We start from the raw sequence: 12,832 nt of genomic DNA, 5'->3' as shown, positions 1-12,832 counted from the left end.
AGCACAACATATTTAGGACAACAATGTCCATATATTGCAGAGAAATAGCCCTATTTAGGGAGAAAACTGGAAAAATGACTAAATATTCCAGATATTTGGGGGCTAAATTGGCCAATACAGGCAAAAGAGTATTTGGGCAAAAAGTGGCCAAAAGAGGCAAAAATGTCTACATTTGGGAGCAAAACTGCTGGCAAAGGTGAAAATATCCCATATTTGGGAACACAGCGCCTCCATTAGGGGAAAAAATGGGTAAAAGCACCAGAGTATATCGGGTAAAAAGAGCCAGAAAAACCAAAGCACCACTAGATTTGGATCAAAAATGGCAAGAAAGAGGTATAACGTCCCCATATTTGGGGTGAAATTGAGCCAGAAAAACCAAAGCACCACTAGATTTGGATCAAAAGTGGCAAGAAAGAGGTATAACGTCCCCATATTTGGGGTGAAATTGGACCAAAAAGTCAAAGTATGCCCAGATTTGGGTAAAAAGTGGCCAAAAGTGGCCCAAACACCCCCAGATTTGGGTATAAACTGGACTGCAAAGCCAAAGAGCTCCCAGATCTAGGCAGAAATGACCCCAAAGGGCACAAATGTGCCCAGATTGAGCTCAAAACTGGCCCAAAGGGTCAAAGCAATCCCAGCTTTGATTTGAAACGGGCCCAAAGGCTCAAAGCGTGCCCTGGGATGGGGCCGTGTAGCACGAGGCTGGGGGGCAGGGAGGGCCCCACAGGGACTCAGTGCTGTTTTCTGCCCCTGTGCCACCACTCCCAGCCCCCGCTTGCCCACAACTTGCCCCTGAAGCAGCCACAGCCCCTCTCCCCTCCCTGCGGGGCGTCTGACCCCTGCCCACACCCTGGTGCTGCCTGGCTCGCCCTGCCCGGCCCAGCCCGGCTGCTCTCCCGGCCCCAGCCCCAGCTCTGGCCCCACTGCTGCCCTGCTGAGCTGCTCGGGGCTGGGTGCTGCCCCTGCCCGCCCACCTGCTCCCTGCGCTCAGCTGGAGCAGCCTGGGCCTCCCGGGCTGGCAGGGACACCAGCAGGAGAGGAGGGTGAGGACCATGGCCCCCACGCTCGCACCGTGATGCTGCTGCTGCTGCTGCTGCTGCCGAGACACAGCACAGCACGTCACCGTGGGGCTGTGACCTCATAGTCACCTTGGAATCACCACATCTACATACGACTGCATGGCCTTGTTCTACACGAGCATGGAAGGAACAAAAGTGGAGAAGGGTGAACCTATTTTGGGAGGCAGCGCTGCCTATGGGAGTGCATAGGCTCTCACTTCTTGCTTCTCAGAAGTCAATCAATCAATATCAAAAGCTCCATATTAAGAGTAAATTAAAAAAAAAAAAAAAAAGGCCACCTTCAAGGGTCTTTACTTGTAACTATTTGTGTCAGGCAGCTCTCTAGGAAGAAACGAGCTTTACCTGTTAGTTTTACCACAGCTTCAATGCCTTTAAAGCCACCACTTCTTACCTCTGCTGCTCCCACACAGCCTCACAGCCCAGCAAAATCATAGTGCAGGCAGAAACCTTCACCATACAAAGAGGGAGAGTCAGGAATACGTTACTCTCAAAAAACAGACACTGTCAACCACTCTTGCTCTCGCTTACCAAATTCAGACAATGTAAGAAAACAACAAGGAAGCGAGATTCTTATTTTATGGACCCCATTATACTGACCATTCAACATCAAGTTCAACCAGAGTCTGAACCTCTGAATAAGAAACATCATCTTAAAATTTCTAGGAAAATGAAGGGCTTTCAAGTGGCAAGACCCTAAAATGTTCATAAAAGCACTGCCATGCAAGTCCACACCCCTGATCACAGACCACCTGCCCTGGTACCTAAGGCAGTGATGTTCTCAGCTGATTCACAGTCACTGACATCTGGAAAACAGCACAAACTCTCATGTTCTTCAGTGCCAAACATGTAGTTTAGAACTGAAACAGGCAAGAAAACCATCTACAGTCAGTCAGGTTTCATTCAAGGCCATCAGGACAAGTTGAGTTCACATTCACCAGGAGTCACAGCAGGTCCCACCCGTCCCTGCAGACCCCAACACCGCTCCTGCGCAGGGTCCCGAGGAGCAGGAAGCACAGAACAAGAAACCTCCCTTCCAAAGAAGGCCCACAGCCGCTCTTCCAACAAGCTGCATAAGCAGCAGCTGAGAACAACCTCTGCTGTAGGTGCCCCCGCCTCTGCCGTCTGCACAAAGAGACCAGCTCCTAAATGATGCCCAGCCCTACAGACATAGATCTTCCCCAGAGCAGGGATGAGGAAACACCAGAGTGCACGGACACCTGGTCATTCAGTTGAAGCTGCTGGAGAGAAGGACAGAGGACTAGAGAGAGACAAATGAGACGAGAGAGAAGACAGAGGAGCTGAGAGAGAAAGAAACACACAGGGAAAAGGATGGAGAGATGGAGAGATCAAGGCAGAAAGGGACAAGGAGCCGTGATGAGACAGGGAGGAAGAAACAGCAGCGCTGATGAGCAGGACAGAGGGATGGAGAGGGGGGAGGAGGGGGAGCAGGAAGGGGTAGAGAAAGACAGGGAGGGGGATGTACAGATGGAGAGACAAAAAGAAAGTCTTTACTGAGAAATAAAGCAAAGTTTGGATGAAAACGAAGAGACTGGAAAGGGGAAACATGCAGCAATGAGCTGGAGGAAGAGGAAAAGAGGGCTGAGGAGCAGGAAAGAGGAAGAGAAGAAAAATAAAAGGCAGAGCCAGCTGGACAGGGGTGATACAGTGAGAAAGGATGGGACTGGGAACAGGCAAGGAAGACAGAAAGAAAACCAGGACAGAAAGACATCAAGAAGGAAAAGGGGCAGTAATCTGGACAGAGATGGGGAAAGAAGAACAGGGAAAGGGAAGATAGGCAGAAAGACAGAAAGGGAGCAGGAGAGACAAACAACAATAAGAGTTGGGGGGCAGGATAGAGATTGGGGAAAAAATCCTGAGGTGGGCAGCAAGACAGAGAGGGAGTAAAAAAGAAGAGGGGCAGGAATAGGTGCAGGGAGCAGGACAGAGAGATACCGTGAGAAATGATGGGGCAGGGAGCAGGACAGAGCAACAGACCAGAGTGACAACAAAGAGAAACCAGGGATGATGAGAACCACAGAGGGGTGGAGACAGAGAGGGAGATACGAGAAACCCTGCACAGAGATGGAGAAGGGTGGGGAAACGGTGAGGAAGCAGCAGAGAGGGACAGAGAGAGAAGAGATGAAGAGGAAGAAGGACACAGCAGGAAAGAAGAGGGAGCAGGGAGGAACTGGAACACAAAACAGGATGAAATGACCCCAAGGGCCCAGGACTCATCACAGTTCCTGCTCTCTGCACTGCCAGGCAAGCTGTGGAGTTCAGGCACTTCTGTCTGTCTGTCTTTTCCTCCCCTCCTATTCTGTAGCTCCAGTCGCTCGCCCATCCTGCACCTAAGAGAACACATCGGTGTTTGACAGCTCTTGCAGCACGTGGCTTCCCAGATACACACCACACACACACACTATACGGCCGTACAGTCATTCTCCTCACTGACACAGACCCTGCGGTGCAGGTTTGTGATCTGCTCTGCTGAGGCTGCTCACAGGGACTCTTCCTCACCCAGAGGGGCAGCTGTCTCTGTGCAGTTGCAGCAGCAGCTGTGGGGATCCCCTGCACTTCACCCTCCAGCTGCTTCCCCTTCTCCTGCTCTCTCCAGCTCCAGCCCCAGCAGCTCCTCTCCAGCAAGTGCCCCCTGCCCCCTCCCCCGCCCAGGAGAACAAGGCCAGAGCAGCCCACGCACACCTGAGCCAGAGGCAGCAACAACATGCCCAGGGCCCCAGGGCTGGGCCGGGGGCTGCTCAGCCTTGGGGCAGCTCCACAGGCCCATGGCAAAACTCACTCTGGCCGCCTGCAGAGCAACCGCCTGCGCTGCGCCACCATTGGGCGGGAGGGCTGTCAGTCTCCTCCCCTGAGCTGATTCTGCAGCTGATTGACTGCCTAGGCTGTGACTCTGCCCTGGTTTGGGGCTCACCCTGCCCTGAGGCAATCCTCTCTCTGATTGGCTGCCTGAGGGGTCACTCCCTCCACAGTGTCCGCCTTCCCTGAGGCACTGTTTCCTCTGATTGGCTGTCTGGGATTTCCCGCTTGCTGTCCCTCCCAAAATGATTGGTCAGACCGTTTGTCAATCATCCATGTGCCGCACTCCCACCAGGTGTGATTGGTGGAGCCAGCACAGCCCGCTCCTGATCGCTGCCCAGTTTGTTCCACTGTTGCCAACTGTCCTGCAGGTCTCAAAGCTTGATTGGCTGCTTACATTTCAATCACATGACTTGCCCCGCCTCCTCCAATGTGATTGGCTGCATTTCATCCCCTGACTGGCCCCAGACTTCTGGGCGGTTGTTGCCCGGCAGCGAGCTGCACCTGAAAATGAAGCTGCGGGCCCTGAGCAAAGGCCACGGGTGATGAAAGACATGATGGGACCCTAAACATGAGGATTTGGCCCCAAGAAGGAGGCTCTGGGCACTCACAGGACGGGCAGATGCTACGGATGGCGCTTTGGCCCTGAACACGAGGGGACCCTCTTGGTTCCACCCGAGCTGGGTTTGGTGCCTGTGACCCCATGTCCCAGCTGTCTGCTGCGCTTTCTGACCGCATGGGCCCTCTGGTCCTGCCAAACTGCTGCTGCAGATCCTGCTGTAGGAAACAATCACCTCGCCAACGGAACAGGCCTGGGCAGCATCTCTCAGCAAAGCGTATTTTATAAACGGTTTTGCAAGCTCAGGTGTTCTACCCAAAGACAGGCACCGGGAATGGGACAAAAAGCCCCCGCTTACAGATCCGCCAATCCCAGCTGCACATCCCTCCCCTGCTCCCATCGGCTGGTGCTGCAGGGTTTACAGACTACCCACTGCCTGCCTCAGTTTACCTGTCTCATTCATCTAATTCTAACAACCCTCTAACCTTATGGATTTATTCAAAATATGGATTCCTGGCTCTTTGGTTACCCTTCCCCCTAGATTAACTTTTTAAATACAGTAATCAGTTTGGATTCTGGGATTATTTCCAATGGATTTTGTTTTACGTTAAGGATTCGTAGGCTGGTGTCTCGGAGTCCTTCCCCTGCTGGGGTCAGGTGTCAGAGCAGTTCCAAAAACAACATTCCCCCTTCCAGTGGCTCCTTACAACTCCACATTGAAACAGAAGGGACGGCAAGATGGGCACACACAACACACAGCTCCCAAAACCCACCACAGACACTTCTCAGAATGGGGATTTCTCCAATTGCCTCAAAACCCACAGAGAAGCAAACACCCCATGAATGACACACACGAGGCCAACAGGAGTTTGTTTGTAATCGTGGCTTTGGCTTTTCTGCCCGCTGGTGCCCAGTGAGTGTTTCTGAGCAGCGATCCCAGCCGTGGCACGCAGGTCGCAGCTCTTCCTCCAGGGGCCTGTGGGCAGGCGGGCCGGCTGGCAGAGCTGCCCGTGACTCTGGAAGGGCTCTCTGAGCTCTTCCTGCCAGAGGCAGCACTGGCTGCTGGTGCCCTTGGGGCAGCTTGGTCCTGCTGGGGCAGCTTTGCTGCTTCCTGGACTCTTCCTCCTCCTCTTCCTCCTCGCCAGCATCACAGGCGTCAGATGCTGTGTCCTCCCTCATCCAGGCTGCAATCTGCCCCCGTCACCACCGACCGTTTTCCTCATCTGCCTCTGCAGGACACTGAAGCCTTCCTGCTCGTCCTCCTCCTCTGTGCTGAGGGGTCACAGTCCGTGATCTCCACAAACTGCCTGTGGAGATCATAGCGGCGCAGCGGGGATCTGCTCCGCTCCCTCTGCCTCAGCTGGGTCTGCCCCCGAGCAGCTTTGCGTGAGGAACGACACCGGGAGCTGCCGCTGGAGGGCCCTGGAGCCGCATCACCCCTTAGGGCTCGGTCAGACCGTGGAGGACTTGTTCTCCAGCTCCTCGTCCTCCTTGCTGAGTGATGCTGGTCTGTGATCTCCAGAAACCGGCTGTGGAGATCATAGTCCCGCCACGGGGATCTGCTCCGATCTCTCCGCCTTGGCCGGGTTTGCCCCTGAGCAGCTCTGGGGGCAGGAGCAGACTGGGAGCTGCTGCTGGAGGGCACTGGAGGTGCTGGTGCAGGCTGGGAGTTGCCATTGGAGGGTCTTGGAGCTGCCTCGTCCCTGTGAGTGGGGTCACAGCTCAGGGGACTGATTCTCCCCCTCCTCCCATCTGAGTGTTCATAGTCCGTGGTCTCCACAACCCAGCTGCGGAGATCGTTGCCCCAGTGCGGGGATCTGCTCCTGGGCCTCTCCCTGGCGCCGTTCCTCTGGCAGGGGGCAGAAGGGCTGAATCCCCGCTCCTCTTTGCTGCTGTCCTCTCGTGCAGAGTGGAGCACACGGTCACGGGGGTGACAGCGCAGCGGGCACGCAGCTTTCCTTCTGGACACCAGCCTGAGAAAGCCGTGGAAGAAGCGATGCAAGCAGGAGCCCACGGAGGAGCTGCTGTTGATCCTGCCTGGCCAGATGGGGCACGGCCAGCCCACAGCTGCCTCCTGGGCTCCTGCCCGGCTTTGCTGGCTGGTGATGGCTGGTGCGGGGGAGCTACTGTCCTCTGGAGAGTCCTCCATGCCCCCTGCCATGTCCTGCAAAGAGAGCTGTGAGAAGCTCCTGCCCTTTCCTCCTGACAGGACCCACCAGTGGGGAACCCCCAGAAGCTGTGAGGGAACAGCTAATGGCCTCCCAAAGGCTCCTGGAGGCTGCAGAGGGGCCAAGGAGGACAAATGGGAGGGATCCAGGTGGATGCTGGGAGTGGGAGCCGTGCTGCAACTGTGCAGAAAGCTGCCGTGTGGGAGGGAAAAGGGAGTGCTGCCAAGATCCCCAAAAGAAACCCACTGTCCATCTGGTGCCCTGACCACCTCCCCACAGCCACCTTAGTCCTACGGGGCAGATGCTGCTGTCCCACAGAACCCACCTGCTTGCTGCCGGCCACCCACTGACTGAGGAGGGAACGGGCTTCTGATGGTGCTGGTGAGGGAGAAGCCCTTTGTCCAACTTCCAAATCAGAGCACCTGGGGAAAAAAAGAGGGATCTCTGTTGAGGGCTGTTCCTGCAGCCTCCTCTGGGTTCCGGCATTTTCTTGGAACAGTTTATATGACAGGGAGAAGATGCAACTAGGACCACAAATGGGAAATGTGGTTGGGCTGAAGGATGCAGGTGGTAATTTTCTGCTATGTCAGAAACACTCAACAGGATAAGAAGAAAAATAGCAAAGCCAAGAAAAGGAAACATGTTCTGAACACAGTTTAAAACTTGTGATTACCTGATGTAAAACAGTAAATAGGCTTGCTGCGTGAGGACTGTGTCACTGTCACAAAGATCCACAGTCTCATCGTTCATGTGGTACCACAGTCCATCACTGGCCTGCAAAGAAAAGCGTCGATATCTGGAGATGAATGGCACGGCTTCTCCACAAAACACAGCCAAAAACTGCTGAACCAGCAGTGTTCAAAACATATGCATTCCAGCCCCTGAGGAAACCTTCTCCCCTCAAATCCTTGGCTGCCAGTAACACGGCCAGGAAAGTCAGTTTTCCCCAGGATACATTTTTCCTTTGTTCAGAAGGAAGTCACTTTTCACCTTAATGTAGCAGAAGTAGTGTCCTGCACGGCAGCTGCCACCTCCATGCACCAGGACGGCATATAAGGAGTAGAGGAGCGGTTCTCCAGCTGCCTGAGACATGTACGGGTGAAGATCCAGGTACTGGGGATACTCCACAACCTACGGAGAGACCAGGAGGGCTCAGCAATGACCCCGGAACACTTCAGGACACAGTAATATGTCCCGAGTTGGGTGGCAGGAAGCCCATGTGGACCAAAGCAGCTCTGTGGGAGCAGAGGACACACTTGTCTTCCCACGGGAACTGTCCCCAGAAGGGAACGTGAAAACCTCAACATGAGCAGCTTGCGACAGAGCGTCCGGCTTTGGGAAACCCGCTCCAGGAAGAGAACGTTGCACTCCAGTTGTGCACACACCTTGCTGATCTTCTCGCCGGTGAAAGCTTCAAACCTCTTCAGACACACCGTGAGAACCTTGGGCGCGCGATGGACTGTGAACCTCTTGGAGACGGCAGTCATCTTGTCACACCTTGAAAGCCAGGACAGAGCCAAGGGCTGAAACACACCATTTTTTCCCCCAATGGCCAGACAGCCTTTCCTGTCTCACACATCCTTGTGCTCTTTTAAGGCTATTCAGTACCATAACGGCCTGTTAAAAAACCTGCGTCTCATTACTGTGCCTTAATCCAATGTGAAAAGCTGACTTCTGCTCAATGACACCTTCGCACAGGATCCAGTATGAATACATCATCAATAATAGCCTTACTTGCTACATTTAAAGCAGTTTTCACCATCCAGGGGCTCAGGTTTCACAAAGTCTTCCAGAGCTGCGGTGACAGATGCGGCTGCCTGGAGGAGTGAGAAGGGAGAGCCCTGAGCTCCGGGAAATTCCCACACCCAAACACTTACGAGGAGTTCACGCAAAAAAACAGCTCGATGACGCTGAGGAGACCCACTGTGAACCCGCAAGCAGTGCCCAGGAGGCAGAAAGAGGGTGTAATGCTGAACATCTCCCTCATTTCCCAGGGATTCCCAGGGTTCTCCAGAGCCACCTCTTTGTGGCACCGCACAGTTCAGCTACGATGGTATGGGTGTCACCAGTGATGGAAACAACACCCCCATGAGCCTGGGAGCCAGACGGGTGTTGAGGGAGGGCAAGGGAAGAAGGAGGTGGGTACGTCACAGTGCAGAGAGGGGCACGTGTGCCTGGCCAACTGAAACCAGCACCGACAGGGAGACCACTGCCATGGCCTCTGCAGAACACAGGCCATTCCACCTCCCACCCACCACCAACCTCTCTTGTCAGATACATTTTTAAGCCAACTGTTTGGGATCTGGAATGCTACAGGGGCCTTGGGACATCTTGAAGCACAATTACAAACTCTCTTACTTTGATACCCAGAGGAACATCCAGGAAGGCCTCGTAGGAATCAGAAACCGCTTGGCAGCTCCAGCATGTGACTGGAAGGCAAATGGAAATGCTCAGTGACGGGGGAAGTCGACTGACTGTGCCGGGTTACGCTCTTCACACCCACTGCGCCAGTCACACCATCGGCTGTTATCGCAGGCATGCGAGAACAGGAGGGCACAGACGATTCCAAGGAGAGCAATAGCAGTGGAAAAGTACCTCTGGATCTCAGAAAGCCCCCAAAGATCTGGTAGACGATGGTAGTTGCTTGAGAGGACATGTCCAAGCTGCAAACCAATGGGAAGGTGGAGTTATCTCCTCCAAGAATCTGGCTTTGTCTGAAAGCCCTGGGCATAGTTCTCCTTGAGGGGAGGACATCAAGGACTCCAAGGGGTTTGGGAACGCTGGAAACACAATTTGCTTGCGCTTACTCGCTGTTTCCGCTCAGGCAAGCTCTCTGCATGGCGTCCACGGTGCAGCGTAAGAACTCGTGGGCATCCTCCTGCCTGCCATGCTGGAAATTTTCTCCTATTTCTAAGAAAGAAGAAATTACTAGTTATCTCCTACAAGAACGGCATCAATCATGTCACAGCACCTGCACTGACTCACCTGTGAGAAAATCGATGACAGCCCAAGGCTCGATGGCACTGGCTGAGGAATGCAGGACCTGTTGAACATGCACTTCCATCCTGCACATCACGCAGAAGCCTTTCTGGCGACCTGGAGAGGGAGGGAGGAACGGGAGAGGGAAGCTCCTGAGGTTTGCAAAATATCCACAGCGATGGGAAACCTAAGGGGGGTCTTGCAGTTCTAAGAATTCTCCATTCCTCCCAAGGTGCCCAAGTCCCAACAAGCCCAGGACATTTTAATGCACAGAAAGCTTTCTTCAGAGGGATGCTGAACTGACGGAAGCTTTCTGTGCAGTAAGCAAAGGAGTTTAACTTGCAGGAACAGGGACCAAGAGCCTGGGATAGAAAGAGGTGCCTTTCTGAAGATGGACACATCCAGATACAACAAGCTGCTTCTAGGCTTGAGTGTTCAGAGAACACCAACTCGGGGAGCTGACAAAGAAGGGCCACTTTTCTCCTAGATCAGCTTCCAGATTCTGGGAGCCCTTGGGCCCTGCTCAACAGATGTACAAGGAATGTTCCCAAAAGTACTGACAGGCCCGGCTGTGCTCCCCAGAGAGCAGGTGGTTGGCCAGAGGAGGGGTGTAGGTCAGGCACTGCAGGACGGAGTTGAGCCAGCACGTGTTGCCCAGGTTGTGCAGTCCCGCTCCAGCTCTCTGGCTGTGCTGCCAGGCCATGCAAATCTTCTCTGGGGGAAAGAGGATCCTCTGCGGCGGAGCCATTCCCTCAGCAACGACTGCCAAGAAACCACATTGAAAGAGAGATGAGTCCATGTTCTTGCACAAAAGCAGATTGAAAAGTTGAGTTCTGGACAGAGCACCCAGGAAAACAAGCTCTAACCTCCCACGCAGAAACACTGGGGGAAGCCTAACACTGCTCTTGAAAGTTCCTGATCAAGGAAGAGTTTTGGAAAATAGCGTGTCCCTCTGCTCACTTTGCCAAAAGTGCAACAAATCCGCACTCTGACTTCTGTGCCCTGAGCAACCTTCCTTTCCCTCTGGAGTCTTGACCTGGATCAACCTCCGGCACAGTCTCCCCGTGCGTAGTCAGGGCTGGAGGGTGCCAGGCAGACGGGCTGCGGTGCTGGAGCCAGGCAGGATGGGGAAAGCGCCCAGTGCAGCGGGTGAGGAACTCGCTTGAGACGGGCAGGAAAGGTCCCCGTCCCACAGCACGGCTGCCTCCTGCCCGCCCAGCTGCCTCTCACTGCCCGTGCCCTGCAGCAGGAGCTGGGTCCCCTCTGCCCGCAGAGGCTGTGCTGGGGCCGGCTCCCAGCTCGGAGCAGCCCTGGACTTGAGGCAGCATCATGGCCAACACCTGTGGAACCCCCCTGCCAGCGTGCAGGGAAACGTGATCCTGGTGTTGAGCAGGGAGCGCTCGCTGGCCCCCGCCCTGCCCAGACACTCAGGGCCCCTCACTCACCCATCTCCAGGTGCTGGGCCATGCACAGCTCCTGGGGCTCTGCTGGAGAGCTGCTCTCCTGGGGAGCCCTGTCCTCCTCCAGGGCCACCATGTGGCAGGTGGGGTGTTTGTCTGCCATCTCGTGGGTTTGGGGAAGGAGGTATAGGTGAGGAATTGGGAAGACTTGGTGAAACACCACGAGCCTGCCAAGGGCAGCCGGGAAAGACGTGGGCTGCACTTGGGGAGTGCTCGGCACAAGTCTGCCGGGGGCAGAGGGGAGTCTGCCAGGGACAGCTAAAGTGAGGCTATGGTTGGACTCGATGATCTTAAAGGTTCGCTTCCAACCAAAAAGATTCTCTAAATCGCAAACTCAATCAAAGACATGGGCTACGCTCGGGGGCTCTCGCCAGCTCCGTGCTCACACCCTGTCTCGTCACCGTCCTGTCGGACAGTGTGGGCTGGGGCTGCAGCTGCGCTGAGCACATGCAGGGCAGTGGGTGTCACAGTGTGAGGTCACAAAGGGCGCCACTGTGAGCCTGCGCCTGGGGAGCGAGGGGCAGCATGTCCCATTGGGAGGCACAGGCCAGTTCAGCCCTGGGCACCTGGGTGCTCTCAGGTGTCTCCAGGTCCCCCTTTGCCCTCCTGTCCCCTCGGGACTGCCCTGTTGCCCTGTGGTATGTTCCAGAGCCCCATGTTCACCTGCTGGTTGATCTGAACAGCAGTGAAGCTGCTCCTTGAGTGGGTTTGTAGAGATTTCTAGGGAATTCCAAGGGTGGGCAGCAGAGGGGATGGGCGTTGTGTGCTGTCTCACCGCTTACAGAAGCTCTCAGTGGCTTGAGGATAAACTGGCCATATAACCAAGTGACAAACTGTTGGAGCGGGCAAAGCACAAAATGAGGAATCCAGGTGGTGGAGGGTGAAAAAGGTGGAAAGGCTGAGGTACTAAATGCCTTCTTCGCCTCAGTCTTTAACAGTCAGAACAGTTGTGCTCCAGGTACCCAGCCCCTTGAAGCAGAAGACAGACATGGGGAGCAGAGTGAAGCCCCAGTGATCCAACGGGAAATGGTTGGCAACCTGCTACACCACAAGTCTGTGGGGCCAGATGGGATACACCCAAGTGTTCTGAGGGAACTGGCAGAGGGGATCACTGAGCCACTTTCCATTATTTACCTGCAGGAGGACAAGAGACACAGAGAATATTGCTGCTTTCCCTTATTAAATTCATCAGTGGCCACACAGTGTCTTTCTTTCTCATTTAACTGTTCCTGCAGTAGTAACAGCTCATTATGGGGCCCCTGAATTGCCTTACAGGTCTGGACTGAGTTCTGATCTGGACTGTTGCTGTGCCTGGCAGCTGCTGTCCTTGCAGACCAGAAGAACTCACTTCTGCCACCCTGCCTGGCAGTTTGTTCCATCCATGTCACAGTTCTGTCTGCAGCACTGACAGCTCCAGCTCCCCCAGTCAGGTCTCTGGCTGAGGACATGGCCTCACATCTGGGCTGAACCACCCCAGCTGTGGCACCAGCCCAGCTCTGACCTGCCACAAGAAACCTGGTACCAAGTGTCCAAGAGCCCATGTGTGCAAAGGCTTTGAATCAGAGCACAGACATGACATGGCTAAATATTGCTCAATGTCTCTCTGGACCTGGGAGTATAATCCAGAATAAAATTACTAAATCCATTCAACTGAAGATATTCCTCCTTCAGCTTGGAAAAATTAGATCCTTTGCTGTAACCTTCCTGGCGTCCTGTCTAATGATGGGACAAGAAGAGATGATTTTCATACCAGTTTATTTTCTAAGAGGAAGA

General features: G+C 54.4%; 1 protein-coding gene across 1 annotated transcript; it reads right to left on the bottom strand.

The window, feature by feature from the left end:
* Nucleotides 1-5,903: 5,903 nt before the first annotated feature.
* LOC308043856 (ubiquitin carboxyl-terminal hydrolase 42-like) lies at nt 5,904-11,162 on the bottom strand (the record flags this gene model as incomplete). Its single annotated transcript, XM_080350168.1, has 12 exons — nt 5,904-5,981; nt 6,946-7,042; nt 7,294-7,394; nt 7,611-7,751; nt 8,006-8,117; nt 8,355-8,437; nt 8,979-9,049; nt 9,216-9,283; nt 9,428-9,530; nt 9,606-9,716; nt 10,161-10,361; nt 11,045-11,162. The coding sequence occupies 12 exons, from the start codon at nt 11,160-11,162 to the stop codon at nt 5,904-5,906; spliced, it is 1,284 nt and encodes a 427-aa protein (XP_080206294.1).
* Nucleotides 11,163-12,832: the final 1,670 nt, after the last annotated feature.

The sequence above is a fragment of the Nesoenas mayeri genome (genome assembly GCF_963082525.1).
Source record: "Nesoenas mayeri genome assembly, chromosome: 9".
In the NCBI taxonomy this organism is placed as follows: domain Eukaryota; kingdom Metazoa; phylum Chordata; class Aves; order Columbiformes; family Columbidae; genus Nesoenas; species Nesoenas mayeri.
This window is presented reverse-complemented; position numbering and strand designations above follow the sequence as displayed.